General features: G+C 35.7%; 1 protein-coding gene across 5 annotated transcripts in view; it reads right to left on the reverse strand.

Annotated features, from left to right (window-relative positions):
- PLS1 (plastin 1) overlaps positions 1-18,216 on the reverse strand; it is a 122,673-nt gene that overhangs the window by 9,048 nt on the left and 95,409 nt on the right. For all 5 annotated transcript variants that reach the window (XM_055569448.1, XM_055569450.1, XM_055569446.1 and 2 more), the window contains 5 exons: positions 17,956-18,151; positions 12,731-12,809; positions 9,134-9,248; positions 1,036-1,169; positions 467-590 (listed from right to left, as the gene is read on the reverse strand). In XM_055569448.1, the coding sequence (XP_055425423.1) occupies positions 467-590; positions 1,036-1,169; positions 9,134-9,248; positions 12,731-12,809; positions 17,956-18,151 (648 nt within the window). The remainder of the gene's footprint in view (positions 1-466; positions 591-1,035; positions 1,170-9,133; positions 9,249-12,730; positions 12,810-17,955; positions 18,152-18,216) is intronic.

Consider the following 18,216-nt stretch of genomic DNA (forward strand, 5'->3'; position numbering starts at 1 on the left):
AAGTGCCATTATGAAGCCAGATGACAAGATTTGATTTTTTTTTTCCTACCAGTTTTCTCAATTCCCACTTGAATCGGTTTGGCTGGCTCTGTTATGCCTTGGAAATGATGTCAATACAATTCTGAGACTGCTGCTAAGGAGCACAAAACATTATAGTCCTATATAAACAATAGCTATTTATCTTTCTCTTTCCTTTGACAATTGGATTTTTGGCTCAATTTCTTTTTGAACATTATATGACTAGAGTCCCATAATATTAACCTGCATTTATATTCAATAGGATAACCAGTCAAAATATATGAATTCAAATTAAATATATCTGGTTTACACATCCCAAATAATCAGTATGCCTAAGCTCATCAACTGGGTGTTTTAACAAAACCTAAGTCAGTGTAATCCCCAATAAAAATTCTTTCCTAAATGTAATTTCTTACCCCTCCCAAATTTTAAAATAGCTTTTGATTACCTTAAAGCTGGAAATGAAAGTATTTTTGTTTGCACTTTTAAGAGTCTGATTGACCCATTCAATGATAATTGCATCATTTACTTTTTCACCCTCTCCAAGATCTGATAACACATTCAGTGTGTACCTGTAACAGAAAAGATACATATTTAAGGCTGAAAGTGGTGAAATTTACTATCATTTATATCAATATTTAGATGAATATTTAAGAAATATTTCAATTCTAATAAATATTTCTAATTTTACTCTTGTATTTGCACTTAGTCGATTCCGAAGTCACCGAGTTCAGTAATCAGAAACAAAAAATACTATCTAGTATATTAAAAAATTAAAACAACTCTTTACTAAGCAGTTTTTCAGAGGCATTAAATAAGAATAATTGTGTTCTAGAGACTGAGTCACTTTCAAAACAAAGTAAACTTATAAAAAATTTATTGTCAACAAATCATTAACTATATTTTGCATTGTATATTTCTTCTGTGTTTGCTATTCTACAAAAGTAGCTAAAATTTTACTTCAAATGACTTGTTGAAGGAAACTGATAGTAATGCCACAAACAAGTCAGTCTTTACCTTCTCATCAGCTGCCACACCAATGCCAGAGTAAGTGTTGAATTTCCTTCATTTAAGTCCTGCCCAGCAATGCCAACCAAGGAGAATTTGGCCTTATTCTTCCCAAGTTCCACTGCATAGTTACAGTTTTCGATCTGTAAATAGTAAATAAAAGTTTAGGTATCACGACAAATTTTTTAATGTATTTCTTGAATAGGCCAGCCTAGTTCAGTCATCTGAAAAATACTTGTGATGACACTGAAAATTTATAACAATTTCATATCCTAGTAACCAGTGAAATTAGGAAATAACTATTCCATTTTATAGCTGAAAATATCAGATCACCAAGGGGTTAACTAGGTAAGGAAACAACTGGCTGAAAAGTTTAAAGATCCTCTCTTACTCTTAGAAGTCTTGACTGTCCAAGATTACACAGTGAATTAGTGGTAAATCTGAAACTAAAAACCTAGTTTTCTGTATTCCATCAGTTGAGGTAATCAGTGTTATTTTGTCTACATTTAAAATTAGTGAACAGCGAAATTGTTTAAGAATCTAACTTCATCTCTAATATTTTATATCTAGATCTCACCCATCCTTTAAAATTAAGCTTTTAGCCAATGATTTTCAAAAAAGGATTAACCTTAACTGTATCATCTGCTTCTTTTGTTGAACTTCCAATCATGGTTATCTTATAATGCTTATGCACCATCTTCTACTTAGCATTTTATGAACTTTCTTTTGCCAATCATACATAAGCTCCTTTTAAAGGAAAAAAACTATAAAATGCACAAACCTGTATCATATTCTCCCCACCCCTAGTGCAGGACTCAGCACAGTGTCCTGTCTACAGTAGGAATCGGATGCATGGTAGTGGTTTAATCACTAAGGCATGTCTTACTCTTATGACCCCATGGACTGTACCCTGCCAGGCTCCTTTGTCCATTGGATTTCCCAGGCAGGAATACAGGAGAGGATAGCCATTTCCTTCTTCAGGGGATTTTCCCAAGCCAGGGATCGAACCCAGGTCTCCTGCATTGCAGGCAGATTCTTTACCATCTGAGCCACCAGGGAAGCCCCATCCCCTATAGTAAGAATCTGATGCATGAACACCAAGTAAACTATCTAACTACTTCTTTCCAATGATAAAAGTACAATTAAAAAGTTTTTGTCTATCCTAGCCTCTACAGAAGTTCATTATTTCCAGTCATCTAGTACTATACTTATCTCAGAACACACATTCATTTGTGTGTGCATATGTATATACACACACAAATGAGTGTATACATATATATATACATATACACACACATATATATATGCCCCATATGTGTATGCACATATATATGCTCAATCCCAAGGAAGGACAATGCCAAGGAATGTTCAGACTGCCACACAATTGTGCTCATTTCACAAGCTAGCAAGGTAATGCTCAGAATCCTTCAAGTGAGACTTCAACAATATATGAACTGAGAACTTCCAGAAGTACAAGCTGGATTGAGAAAGGGCAGAGGAACCAGAAATCAAATTGCCAACATCTGTTGGATCATCGAAAAAGCAAAAGAATTCCAGAGAAACATCTAATTCTGCTTCATTGACTATGCTAAATCCTTTGACTGTTAGGATCACAAAAAACTGTGGAAAATTCTTGAAGAGAGGGGAATACCAGACCACCTGACCTGCCTCCTGAGAAATCTGTATGCAGGTCAAGAAGCAACAGTTAGAACCAGACATGGAACAACAAACTGGTTCAAAATTGGGAAAGGAGTACATCAAGGCTGTATATTGTCACCCTGCTTATTTAACTTGTATGCAGAGTACATCATGTGAAATGCTGGGCTGGATGAAGCTCATGCTGGAATCAAGATTGCAGGGAGAAATATCAATAACCTCAGATATGCAGATGACATCACCCTAAATGGCAGAAAGTAAACAAGAACTAAAGAGCCTCTTGATGAAGGTGAAAGAGGAGAGTGAAAATGCTGACTTAAAACTCAACAGTCAAAAAACAAAAGATCATGGCATCTGGTCCTATCACTTCATGGCAAATAGATAGAGAAATAATGGAAACAGTAACAGACTTTATTTTCTTGGGCTCCAAAATCACAGCAGATGGTGACTGCAGCTATGAAATTAAAAGACACTTGCTCCTTGGAAGAAAAGCAGTGACAAACTTAGACAGTGTGTTGAAAAGCAAAGACATTACTTTACAAAGGTCCATGTAGTCAAAGCTATGGTTTTTCCAGTAGTCACGTACAGATGTGAGAGTTGGACCATAAAGAAGGCTGAGCACCATAGTTCAAAAGCATCAAAAGAATTGATGCTTTTGAACTATGGTGTTGGAAAAGACTCTTGAAAGTCCCTTGGACTGCAAGGAGATCCAACCAGTCAATCCTAAAGGAAATCAATCCCGAATATTCATTGGAAGGACTGATGCTGACCCTATAATGCAAAGAGCTGATGCAAAAAGCTGACTCATAGAAAAGACCCTGATGCTGTGAAAGAGTGAGGGGAGGAGGAGAAAGGGGCAACAAAGGATGAGATGTTTGGATGGCATCACTGACTCAATGGACATGAATTTGAGCAAACTCCATAAGATAGTGAAGGACAGGGAAGGCTGGCATGCTGTAGTCCATGAGGTCGCAAAGAATTGGACATCACTGACTAACACTTCCACTTTCAAACATTTAGTTAAGAAAAACAGTATGACTGATTTCTCCTAATTTTCTTTCCCAAGTTAGTTAAGACCTCATTACAAAACAAGTAAACCTGAGAAACATAGATATACCTTTTTTCTAAGAAGAAGAAAATGTTTCCAGGAAAAGTGAGAAAAGGACTACACAATAACAGAATTTGTATAAATTAATGGGTACTGTTCTTTAAAAAGCAGAATGCAAATTCCCAGAGGTCAGTGTGTTACAAATAAAAATGTAAGAAGATACTCTGAACCTGCTGTAATATCTGCCTTGCTCCCTTAATGAGTTAAATCAAATCTTTGATATGCATTCATTTTTTTTAATGCATGGAGATAATGTTACAAAATTCTTTCTCTTTCCCAGGATTATAGATTTAGGCTTCTAAATAGAAATATGCACATAACTGAAAAAATGAACTCCTATTTATGGAACACAGCATCAGAGCTCTGTTTATGTAATAGTGTGGATAGAAGAGAGAAAAACCAGCATATTTGGGGCACTTCCCTAGTGGTCCAGTGGGACCTCCATGCAGGAGGCATGGGTTTGATCCCTGGCCAGGGAAATATTAATAAGATCCCACATGCTACAAAGTGTGGGCAAAAGATTTTTTAAAAAAGCAAGTTTTCCACTGCCAGTCATTGCAACAGGAGAATTTTCGAACAAATTGTAATAATTACTCATGTAAAATGTATTTCAACAAAGGGCTATCTATTTTATGGCTAGTTTGAGTACAATTCCTGATGAGAATGATGGTGAGAAAAGAGCTCAGGGTTAATAGTTTAGAGCGCCGAGATGCTGATGTGACGAGCAGTGAAAGAGAAAATGGAAATGGATGCTAGCATAAGGGAAAAGATGAGTTCTACTTTTTGGCAACATTTGATTCCAAGTTGGGCAAAATAGTTCTAAGATGAAGAGAGGTACCAAACTAAAGAAAGAGTAAGAAGTTAGGTTCCTAGAAGTAAGCCATGTTTATGGTGGTACTTAACACTTTAAAAAAGGATCTGCTCCCTAAGAATGTAAATACAGAACGTTAAGAGCATTAGACCAAGAACTGAGCCTTGGAACTGAGCCTAGGAACTGAGCCTAGAGTTGTCGGGCTAAAAGTTTAAAACCCTGTGAAAGGTAAGAAGAACACAAAGCATGAAAAAACAGGAGAGTATATAGTCTCACAGAATTAATGGAAGAAACAATTACCAAGCATTTCAAAAGTGAAGATCAGATAATTTGAAAATGAAAAAAACTATATAATGGGAGACAGAGTTCCAAGGGAAAAGAAATACCAAAGAAACAGTGAAGAAAGGCTATTTAAGTGGTGCAGTTTTACCAACTTCACAAATGAAGCTAAGTGACATCCGCTGATGAATGCCCAAAGTCGATAAAAGAAGTCCCTGGATAGTGTGTCATGAAAGTACTGCTTCTTTATTTTTTAAATATCTTGAACTTATTTCAGGACTTGTGTTTCATTCTATAAATAGCTAGTATTTGTTGAAAGGGAACATTCTACATATGAGTAGTTTGTGACATCATATAATTAACATTAAAAACCTCCAGGTATAATGAATGAGGGTTCAGTTGGTTTTCCTGTTACATTTTGCATCTGAAATTTTGAGTTAAAAAACTTATATGAAATTAGGTAACAAAATTTCCTGAATTTTACTCCCATGGTAATTACAGGCATATCAAATAAAATATAAAACACAGATAGTCCAACCACTAGAAATACTGAAAAATGTGAATATATATAAACCTCTTGTAATTATACTATCCATTTAATTACTTTTAATATTATGATGCCTTTCTTCCTTGTCTTTCTTTCAAAAATAGGATTTAAAAAAAAATTTACAAAGTCTATAAATACACAGTCTAGAGATCAAGAGAAAGAGGTCCATTTTGAACACATGTCTGTGTGTGTGTGTGTCATACTGAGTGAAGTAAGTCAGACAGAGAAAGACACATCGTATGATATCACTTGTACGAAGAATCTAAAAAAAAGAGTACAAATGAACTTATCTACAAAATAGAAATAGTCACAGATGTACAAAACAAATATAGTTTTGCCAGGGGTAAGGGGAGGAGGGATAAATCGGGAGATTGGGATTGACATATACACATTATTACATATAAAAAAGATAACTAATAATGATAGATAATAAGTGAAATTATAGGTCAATTAAAAGGACTTTTGGAAGATTATTGATATATATTACCAAACTGTTTTAGAGAGTTTATATAGATGAACACTCCCTCTAACACTGGATGTAGTACAATCCATTTCTTTCATTTTATTTTCTTTGGTTACATCATGCTGCATGTGGGATCTTAGTTCCCAACCAGGGATAGAACTCAGGCCATAGCAGGCCCTAACCATTGGACCACCAGGAAATTCCCAATTGTTTCTCATCTTAAATTGCTTTTCTTTACTGTGGGTGAAAATTTTTTCATGTGTATATTATACATCATTATTTCTTTTTCTGTGAATTGTTCACGCATATTGTTTACTCTCCCATTTTGCTGTTAGAATTTTAGTAATAGTAATTGATTTGTATAAACTATTTTTATGTTAAGGATATTAAACATTCATTGTCCTGTTGCAAATATGTTTCATAGTTTATTATTTTTATTTACTTTTAAGTTTTGTTTCTGGTGTTTATTTTTGCATAAGAAGTTTTAAATTCGTATGTAATCTACTATATCAATTATTTACTTGTAATTTATCATTTGTAAGAGTAAATTATAATTCACTTCTATTTTCTTAAAGTTTTATTTATTACATTTAAGCCTTTAAGTCTTCACTTTTATTCCACTGGAATTTATTTGGGTGGATGATATATGGTGAAAAGTACTTTTTTCCCTACAAAATATTTACTCACTTGTTCCGGCATCATATTTTGGATAATCCTTTCTCTCCCTACTGGATTCAGTAAGCAATTTGTTATATATTAAGTTCTTATATTTTAGGATAGGTTTTTAGGCTACTGTAATCAATTTGATTTTTATATGCATATTTAACTATTTCAATTACTTTAGCTTTATCATAAGATTTTTATGTTTGCTAACAGCTTCTCCCTCAACATTCCTAGAAAATGTTCTTGATGATTGGGGCCTGTTTCTTATTCCTGTTGAACTTTAAAATCACCTTTATAATCCCACCCCCAGTATACACACATGCGCACATATGCATAAGGAAATTCATTGTAATTTTAACTAGAATTATTTCCCACCTATAAGTCAATTTGTAAGAATTTGAATATCTTTATAATATTTATATTTATATCCAGGAATATGGTTATAGTTCCATTGATTATATTTCACTAGAGATAATTTCTAACTCATGAGACTGCAGGCTAACTTCACAGTTCAGTTCAGTTCAGTTGCTCAGTCATGTCCGACTCTTTGCGACCCCATGAATTGCAGCATGCTAGGCCTCCCTGTCCATCACCAACTCCCAGAGTTCACTCAGACTCAACGTCCATCAAGTCGGTGATGCCATCCAGCCATCTCATCCTCTGTCGTCCCCTTCTCCTCCTGCCCCCAATCCCTCCCAGCATCAGAGTCTTTTCCAATGAGTCAACTCTTCGCATGAGGTGGCCGAAGTACTGGAGTTTCAGTTTTAGCATCATTCCTTCCAAAGAAATCCCAGGGCTGATCTCCTTCAGAATGGACTGGTTGGATCTCCTTGCAGTCCAAGGGACTCTCAAGAGTCTTCTCCAACACCACAGTTCAATAGCATCAATTCTTCGGCGCTCAGCTTTCTTCACAGTCCAACTCTCACATCCATACGTGGCCATTGGAAAAACCATAGCCTTGACTAGACGGACCTTTGTTGGCAAAGTAATGTCTCTGCTTTTCAATATACAGTCTAGGTTGGTCATAACTTTCCTTCCAAGGAGTAAGCGTATTTTAATTTCATGGCTGCAATCACCATCTGCAGTGATTTTGGAGCCCAAAAAAATAAAGTCTGACACTGTTTCCACTGTTTCCCCATCTATTTCCCATGAAGTGATGGGACCAGATGCCATGATCTTCATTTTCTGAATGTTGAGCTGTAAGCCAACTTTTTTTAACTCTCCTCTTTCACTTTTATCAAGAGGCTTTTGAGTTCCTCTACACTTTCTGCCATAAGGGTGGTGTCATCTGCATATCTGAGGTTATTGATATTTCTCCCTGCAATCTTGATTCCAGCTTGTGCTTCATCCAGACCAGCATTTCTCATTATGTACTGTGCATATAAGTTAAAGAAGCAGGGTGACAATATACAGCCTTGATGTACTCCTTTCCCGATTTGGAACCAGTTTGTTGTTCCATGTCCAGTTCTAACTGTTGCTTCTTGACCTGCATACAGATTTCTCAGGAGGCAGGTCAGGTGGTCTGGTATTCCCATCTCTTCAAGAATTTTCCAGTTTGTTGTGATCTGTCAAAGGCTTCCTTAGAACGCATAATACTCACTTTTGCCCACATTGCATTGTATCATAGTTATTTGCACACATATCTTGAGCTTCGCAGGTGGCACTAGTGGTAAAGAACCTGCTTGCCAGTGCAGGAGATGTAAGAGAGAGATGTGAATTCGATCCTGGGGTCAGGAAGGTCCCCTGGAGGAGGGCATGGCAAACCACTGCAGTATTCTTGCCTGGAGAATCCCATGGACAGAGGAGCCTGGCGGGCTACAGTCCATGAGGTCACAAAGAGTCGGACACAACTGAAGCCACTTAGCACGCACGCACACATATCTTATCTAATTTCTTTAGGGTTTCCTGAGGACCAATTCCATGACTTGCTCTATTTTATATCCTGCATTGTACAGTATGTTCAGGTTGTGGGTAATCAATTAATATCTACTGAAAATATTAACAAATAACCAGTAAATATCTGGCAAGTTTTGGCGATTATAAAATAGGAATTCATGGATGATGCATCTCCAAAAATATTAAATTCTGCTGCTGCTGCTGCTGCTGAGTCACTTCAGTCATGTCCGACTCTGTGCGACCCCACAGACGGCAGCCCACCAGGCTCCCCCGTCCCTGGGATTCTCCAGGCAAGAACACTGGAGTGGGTTGCCATTTCCTTCTCCAATGCATGAAAGTGAAAAGTGAAAATGAAGTCGTTCAGTCATGTCCGACCCTCAGCGACCCCATGCTCCTCCGTCCATGGGATTTTCCAGGCAAGAGTACTGGAGTGGGGTGCCTTTGCCTTCTCCGTATTAAATTCAACAACTTGTTAAAGTTGTAGTTATACAAAGTGTCTGACTTGGAGGACTAGTTTCATCTTTCCAAACACGAAAGCTCACCTGTATTAAGGATAATAAGCATAACATGATTTGGGATGAATCTGTGGGGACAGATTACATTTACTAAGCTTTATGAAACTCTTAAGTCCTCTGTTTTATATGAGAACAATAACAACAGATCCACGGGCATTATTTCATTCACCTTCTTCATGTTCCCTCCAAGAGCAGGATAAGGAGGTTTGTTCACATGGCTCCAGTCAACTGGCACACGGATCATTTCGTAGAGCTGAAAGATGACTAATGCATCTGCAAGGTCACTAAGACAAGAGAAAAAGAAAATGAAGGGAGAGGAAATGTCGGTATGATCTGGTTTTACTAAGCACACTGGAGATGGGCTTTGTCTACAAAAATACAACAGGACTACTGAATGCTTAAAGAATGGCAGGCAGAATAGATCATTTGACCCAGAACTTGTAATCTAGGAATCTGTCCAAATTTTTTTCATAAACGTGTACAAAAATATATGTACAAGGATATTCACTCCCATGGTATTTATAAATTTAGAGACAATTTAAATGCCTGACAGTAGGGGCTGTTGAGTAAATTAACCTTACCCTGGACTCCTGGACCACCAATAAGATGGAACAAGGTAGATCCTTATGTACTAACATGAAAGCTTTATACAACACACTAAGTTTAAAAAAGCAAGAGGCAGTTATTTATTTATTTAATAGTATTTTAAAATATTTCTATTTAAGTTATTATTAAATGTATTTTAATTATATTAATGCATTTTAATCTTTTAATCTAAAATATTAAAAATATATTCAGAGTTAGTAGTATTTAAATACCTCCTCTATTCATAGCCATTACCTCTGGGCAGGAAAAAAAGGAACATGGGATGGGTAAGATGGGATTATCATGGTTTTTTGTTATTGTTGTGCTACATACTTACATACTTCCTGAAGCTTGTACCATGAGAATGAGTTCATCTATTACTTATGTATTATGATTTTTAAAACTTTAAAAAGTAATTATATAAAAGTCACAATAGCTACTCAGTAGGAAGCTGTTCATGTCAAACAGTGAGGTTTAAGAGGAAGGAATTTAGGAGAAAGTAGGAGTTACTGAAGTAAAAATACTACTACTTGGGATTCAGAAAAACATGTTCTCCTGAGGCACCCAGAGTACATCTATTGAATCTGTTTTCAATTCTGTATGGTAAGGACATAAAGCAACAGTGACTGATTTTTAAATTACTAGCTCCATCCTGAATTACATGAGTTTTCTCCGTCAACAGCTCGTTCACTGAGCTCTGTTTTGCTAAGGTTCATATTAAAGTTACTTTGCATCTCTGAGCACACACCATATGGCCATGCAGGGGGCTGCGCCCTGAACTGAGTGAAGGAGAGAGAAAGTCCTCCTGTCTTAAAAGAAGAGTCCTCTTTTGATGAAGGTAATCAAGAGCTAAGTCATCTATCAGCACATGGAGAAAGTTGTATGAAAAGTAAATCACTGAAGTAGTTGTATAGGTTCTGAAATCTCATTTCATTAATTTTTTTGTTTTTTACTTTAAAGGAATTCATTCTTATTTCTATGTGGTATGGTATTAATACTCATGTTTTGCAAATAGGGAAACTGAGGCCCAGAGAGTGGATACGATTTCCAGATGTATTCTAGAACCAACCTGTCATAGAAAAATTCTAGGGCTAATAATTCTTAAAATATATTTAATAACTTAAATATATTTAAGGAGAGAATTTTCAGTTAAAAACAATCTAAATGATTCTTTTGCTTTGGTTTAGGTTGGGTTTGGTATACTGCAGGTGGGGAGCTAATCACTTAGGGGTTGGTTTAGGAATATGACCCAGACACAAATTTATGGACATACAGTTCTGGTGCCAACTAAACCTCTGGTTCTTGTTTTTCTATATTCTGATGGTTCTTATTAAGGTAATTTTTGAGAATTTTCTGAACTTCCCTTACCCCTCCAAAAATTACCTATACCTGGAAACCCTATGCTAGCAGTTCAGGAACTAAATAAAAATAATCATCTTTAGCTAAAAAAATTTAGCCAATTATTCTCCACTGTCAACCACAGAGAACTCTAGTATTCCTGACATTTATGAAGCTACCATGAAGTCTCAATAAATTCTAATATCCTAGTTTTAAATGTCCTTCTTAATTTAAAAAGAAAATACATGTTTATTGTAAAACAAAGAAAAACCCTCCAAAACCATATTTAAGTTACTAACATGAAAACTAAGTCTCCTTACTACCTTAACTCTCCTCTCTAGGTTGTATACAGTTTGGTTTTAATCCCTCTAGATTTTTTAAAAATTCAAATACATATATGTATACACTCAACTTTAAAATAAAAATGAGATTTTAGTACTCCTGTTATATCATTATGTTCTCTCAGTTATATATTGTAGACATTATTTCAAATGAGTCCATAAATATCTAGCCTATTTTTTTTTTGAGAAGAAAATTTTTTTATTTAAGTACAAAAGTAATGATAGAGCAGTATCATATTATATATTTACATCAAGTAACAAGTATATCACAAGAGAAAAATTGGGAATCTCTGAATTATGTATTTTCTGCCTTTTAATTGTGGCAATATTTAGTGGGTTTAGAAAAGTAATATTTCACCTGAGGGTTCTGAATCAAGGATTTTTAGTGACATAGCACACTTAGAAAGATAAAGAAGTCAACAGAGTTTGCCTTCTTTAAACTGCTATCCCTTTAGAAGAATAAGCTTAATTAGCATCCCTCTTTACCGCCAGTATTGGAGTTCTTTACTGCACCACTACTCTGAGAAGTTCCAGTCTAAAAGACATATCTCTTTTGTCATCCAGTTGGAATTCACACACTCCTATTAAAGACTTTATGAAATTTAAGTCTATCACATCAAAGCTAGTTACCACAACCAGGCCATACTGATTTTAAAGACTATTTTGAATATACACCAAGAAATAACTATACCATAAATCTGACCCAGTGAACATGGTCTTTTGTGGTATTAATCTTCAGTTCATATTTAAATAAAAGCAGTTATTGTTCACTAAGAAGTTTCCTTGGTGTGTAAATTATTAATAGGTTTAGTTAATTAGAAAAATATACAATTAGCTGGAGCTGAGTTCTTTTGCATTTTTAGGCATGCTCAGGTAGATCTTATAATGGAGAAGGATGGCTTCCTCTCATCTACACCTAGAAAGACACCTTATTTGCACTACTGGAGAGCACAGGAAATGGTTCAGTAAAATATTTTCTTAATCCTACCAATGTTAATAATGTGTTGTCATTTTTAAACAAAAAAGAATAAAACAAACAACAAGTACGAAGGGAAACAAAGTTATTTCTACAAATTAGAAAAAAGTATTCAGAACAAATTATGGGATAATTGAAGTTTGGGGCAAAAATAAATAGAATGTGAATTATAATGATGAACACTGATAAAATAAGAGCAATTAATATTACTGTTCTTCTAATCTGTTAAACTTGAAATAATTTATTATTTTCCTGATTAGCAATTATAAAAAAGCAAGATGAATTATCTTTACTAAATTATTTATATCATCAAAAATTATAACTAATAACATCATAACATTATCTTTTCAAATAATACTTTTCTATTAAAATCCAGTGTATTGCCAATCCTCAGGATTCTGAAACTCTAAATGTTGGCTAAAATTTTTGAGATTTTTACAAAATATTCTCATGTAAACACACCTACAGTTTGAAACTAGAAAAGTTGGACTCTGGCCCAGAAAGCTAAAACACATAAAATATTTACCTGTACAAATGATTAATATATGGGTTGACTCCCAAGGAATTCATCCAGTTCCGAAATGTCCTCTCTTCCTTGCTCTCTCCTAAAGTAGACACAAGTTTACACTGATGATTCAGGACAAAAAAGGAATCAAGAACTGCATTTTAAACCATTCTGGCAGGAACAAACTGCATACATATTTTGCCATGGTTCCTATGATACAACAATCTTTTTGTTTGTTGTTCAGTCACTAATTCATGTCTGACTCTTTGCAACCCCATGGACTGTAGCCCACCAGGCTCCTGTGTCCATGGGATTTCCCAGGCAAGAATACTAGAGTAGGCTGCCATTTCCTTCTCCAGGACAATCTTTTTGGGGAAGAAAAAAAAAATCTCTTTCCACCAAAGCTCCCTTTCCCCGTGTCTAGAAAGTCTCCAATTGCTTTCTAAATGTCTTCATCTCGAGTCCCTTACTTGATGTTTGTAAATTATTGAGCCATTAGTTTCTGTGTTCAGAAAAGTAACAGGTAAACCTATGTGGTCCTATCTGTAGTTATGACTTCATGCAAAGGGGACTGGCGAAAAATTAATAAAACAACCTTATAGGGTAACATTAGCACTTTAAACAGAAATAGAAAAGCTCTACCTTTCCCAGTGTGGTATCTCTAAATCTGTACAGATTATGGCTTTACACAGGAAAGTGTCTGAGCACACAAACCTACATTTTCATCACACCAAACAGCAATGAAGAGGAGAGGAGATTACAGGCAATATAAAAACAAGCAATGAGGGGCTATAACTATTTTATAGGCTTCCTGGGTTATTTTAGATCGTCCCTACAGAAAACACATAAGGGACATAGCCTCCATACAGAGTGCGAAAAGACACATTTCATCATAGTATAGTAAGTCACTAGACCTCAAAGATCACCTCAAGAAGTAACTCCTGCAGGCAGTATTATTAACCTGAGATTACCTATGGTCCTTGAGCTTCCCCTTCATAGCAGTGCTTACCCCATCCATAAGGGGAATGTGGGCTCTGGTATGGACAGAGAGAGATGGGGGCTCTTTTGCCATATCTACCTTTTAGGCATCCCCAGCATTGCAGATTGTCCTAAGGGGCCATCTAGAAATATTACTGTTTTTCAGCTAAGTTAGGGGACAATGGAATAGCCTTGCCTACCCCTCATCACTAGACTCTTGAAAATGGAAACGTTTATACGTCTCATCACTTCTAAGACATGGACAAGTCCAGGTCACCATCTGAACTTTGGCTCGTGGGGGATCCCCAGGACAATTTATCACATTTGACCATCTGAGCACCAGGGGCCCATTCCTATCGCATCATCCTTGCAGTCTTCTTCAGACTGAGTGTCACACATAGAGAAAACCTACACACCCAGAACAGAAATCCAAATCTTGTAAAATTTAAGATTCTGGTTTTTATGTTGACTGCCCCTTGCATTTTCATGTTGTTTTCAATACCATTATCTAAAGCCTTTCCCATAATCTGCTTTAATTCTTGCTCTATTCAATTATAATAGCCATATAATTTCTTGCTGAAATTTTGTCTCCTCTGGTCTGCCTAAAAGGTCTGCAAAAAGGATCCATCTGTTGTATCTGCCACAGTCATTTTATAATACATAACTGATATGAGAATCTTTTTAAAAAGAACAAAGTTCAACTAACTACTCCTAGAACTCATGCTTGCCTTGTTTTGGGAGTTATTAAAAGGTGCATATATGGAAGCGAGAATTGGTCCATAAAGAAAGCTGGGTACTGAAGACTTGATGCTTTTGAACTGTGGTGTTAGAGAAGACTCCTGTGAGTCCCTTGGACTGTAAGGACTTCCTACCAGTCAATCCTAAAGGAATTCAGTCCTGAAAACTCATTGGAAGGACTGATGCTGAAGCTGAAGCTCCAATACTTTGGCCACCTGATACTCACTGGAAAAGACCCTGATCCTGGGAAAGATTGAAGGTAGGAGGAGAAGGGGACAACAGAGGATGTGATGGTTGGATGGCATCACCGACTCGATGGACATGAGTTTGAGCAAGCTTCGGGAGTTGGTGATGGACAGGGAAGCCTGGCGTGCTGCAGTCCATAGGGTCGCAAAGAGTCAGGCACGACTGAGCGACTGAACTGAACTAGGTGCAAATTAAATATTTCAACTTTCCTGGAAGTGACATAAATGTAACCATACTATGATTAGCAGCTTGATGCATGTGACTTGAATTTATCTTTTAGTTTTTTCTGGTATTTTGCTACATGTATAAATTTTTTCTAATAATTAGAGAATTTTTACATTATTTTCATCTAGGAAAATCCAAATTATGTTTTAAGGTTTCAAACACCAATAGTGTAACAACAGTTTAATTTTTACTAAAATAATATCCAATTTCTGCTGGTCCTGATGAGACAAGTCACTAAACTTGCATTTTCATTGAGTTCTATAACTATTATAGACCTGTGTTTTCTGATTCTTCCTATTACTCTAAACTAATTATATCATTATTTTAATTTTTGTTACCTGGAAAGTAAAAGAGATTTTAAAAGTGAGCATTTATTTATCCACTACCATTTCAAGTTGTCTTGGTAAATAAATGCTCAAGGCCAGAAGCACTATGCATTTGCGCAGGAGTCATGGTAAAGCATTACAAAAACATATGTATTCCAAACTAGAAATGTTGTCTGGATTTCAGACAACTAAAGCAATCTTGGACGTAAACTCTTAAAGGCTGATATAAAAGAGAGAAAGAATTATAAGACATTCTCTTCATTTTTAGGACTAAACTGACATTGCAATTGATAAAAGTTTAGAGAAAATAACAAAAGTAGGCTACTAAGAGGAAAGGAAGGAAAATATATTGAACATTCACTACATGTGCTAAAGTGGTGTACTGTTTTCCTCTTCCCGAGCATTAGAGAGCACACAAAATTTGTTCATTAATGAAAGGTCACTTTAACTTGCTCTGGAACTCTTCAAAATAAGTATTACTATTAAGTCTGGTTTTATATATGAGAAAACCAAGGCTCATAAAGGTGCTCAGTTATTAAACTGGGGGTATCATGATTTAGACAAAGTCTAATTCCATGGTCTATGTATTTTCTATTACCACAAATAAATTTTGAGATGGTCTCTGTATCGGTAGCCCCATATTTGGCTCAATTTAATATGAAGATTTATTATTTAATTAGGCCTTTACTTTGCTTTAGTTCCATACAGATAAAATTCTTTGCCAATGAGGACATACTAATACATGAATATGAAGGTGATAAGGTCAAGCTTCAAATTTCATAAGGATCTACAAAAACTAATGTACTGAAGAAAAAATTCCAGTGATAGTCGACGTCAAATTCATTTTTGGCAGATGTATCAGGACATACATATGTTCTAAATAAAGATGACTGATAAATATTTCCCACAGTATTTTTTATATAAATAAATACTAATGGAAATATTTAGCAATCCTGTTCACACTGAAAAATCCCAAAAGCATGCTGAACACCAGCAAAAGAATTCAAACGTGACAAATAGGAGAGCGAGCAAGTTGGAAAAGATATCTAGCAAGAATTCAGTGACTATAAAAAGCAAGTCATTTTTAATATGCCACTCTAAACAATGCCTTCTACTATAAGGCAGAGAGGAATTTTGAAATTTTCCAGACTGATAAAAAAAACATAGCCATCTCCCTTTTTAGTTTTTTTAAAAGTTCTAACCCCTCACCCTCAATTTCTCTGCTGAGAAATCAACATTTCTTAATCTATCTTACCTCTCAGTTACATGTCTATGTAGAGAACACCATCTTTATTTTACTGCATCTCAGAAAGAGTGAGGTAAAATCATAGTCCTCCAACAATGTATTTGTTAAATCTGAAGCTTCCTTCATTAATCAAAAAGCTGTCATTATAAAGTGACCAGGACATTGGAACTCTGGTCGTGGTAGTCAAAGAGAAAAAGATAGGGCTAGTTTCTCACTCTGTCTCACAGACGAAGAGGGAGTAAGATGGGTGATGTTAGACAGTGAACACTGAAGTTCAAGTTCTCCCCACCAGGAAGAATCCTCGCCTCAGAACCAGCTTCTCCAAAGGGCAACTATCAAGGCTACTGTCGGAGGAGTCCCTACCTCTGATAACTGCCGCTACTGCTACCGCTATTTTTACTTTCGGTTCTAGTACGAACGTGGGTCTTGGTATACATGTGAGTAGTTGTGAGGATGAGAGGAAAAGGAGAGAGGCTGAAACAGATGAGAAAGAAGGAGACATTGAGCATGTTTTTGTCATTATGATGATTCATACAGTGTAAGTGTCGACATTTAGTAAATGTAAGTAACATTGCTAAGCAATACAAAATGATATATGTTATAGATCCTAAATCAATCCTTTCAGAGATTCTTGAGATAAAAGATAAGTGTGCTTATTCACAGCAGAGGGATAAAGGCTTTCCATCAAATCATGACATCCAATTGTCAAAACTGATCCCTAATGTGTTTACAACTCCACTATCCCATAATTATAGAAGGCAAATTAGATCGAGTTTATTTAATCAAGCCTTGCCCTGCTGTTCTAATTAAGTTTCATTTGTTTCTTGCTTGTCATCATCCTTCATTCTTTAGGCATATTAAGACAGATTAAAAAAAACCAAAAACACAACATAAACAATGCAAAAAATATCAACCCAGATAGAAAGAACAAATAGTACTGATAAAAAGCACATTCAGAATGAATATATTTATAGAGTATAGAAAAGTACTAAGTACAGTACCTACATTAGGAGGGGTCAAATCTGCATTTCATGAAGCAAAATAGGAAAGTATTATAAATTATGAGACAGAAAACAACAGCCCACACACAAGTAATGAATATTGTAAATTTTTTCAAGTGAACTAAAAACAGAAAAAAGAGAACAATACTGGAGTCAAACTGAAGCTTTACAAATAATTATTTTTTCAATAGCTATATTTCATTGTACATATTGGTGGTGGAATTATGTAGTCATTTAAAAGACTATTTTAAACGTATGATGGTTTTCACTAAACTCTTACGGAGAAATGACAGACAAGTACAATTTACCTCAGCGTTTGCTTTTAACCCAAATGAACAACAATTTTCTTTAACTTCTTAATGCACGCACGTGCCAGCACACAGTCAGCTCCATCTCCCTCCACAATCCCCTACCTCCGACAGTGAAGTAGGACAATATCATAAAAAGATACACACAGTGAATCAGTTAAAGACAGAAAGAGCATACCTTCCAATAAATTCACATCGATGTCATTATTATCAGGCTTGCGGAGGCCTGGGTACGTGTTAAACAGATTAGCTACAAAAGCCAGGTTAAGTTTAGGATTGCCTGAAACCACATCTGCAGGAGTAACAAACTGTCTGCAGCCCAGTTTGTCTGCTTCCTGAAGCATGAATTCAGCACGCTTCAAGTCATTTTTCTCCTAAACAATGAAATACAACAAAAATGGTCAGATTAAACTTTTGATTAGCATAATTTCTTATTCAT

This window comes from Bubalus kerabau, chromosome 2 (genome assembly GCF_029407905.1).
Source record: "Bubalus kerabau isolate K-KA32 ecotype Philippines breed swamp buffalo chromosome 2, PCC_UOA_SB_1v2, whole genome shotgun sequence".
NCBI lineage: Eukaryota > Metazoa > Chordata > Mammalia > Artiodactyla > Bovidae > Bubalus > Bubalus kerabau.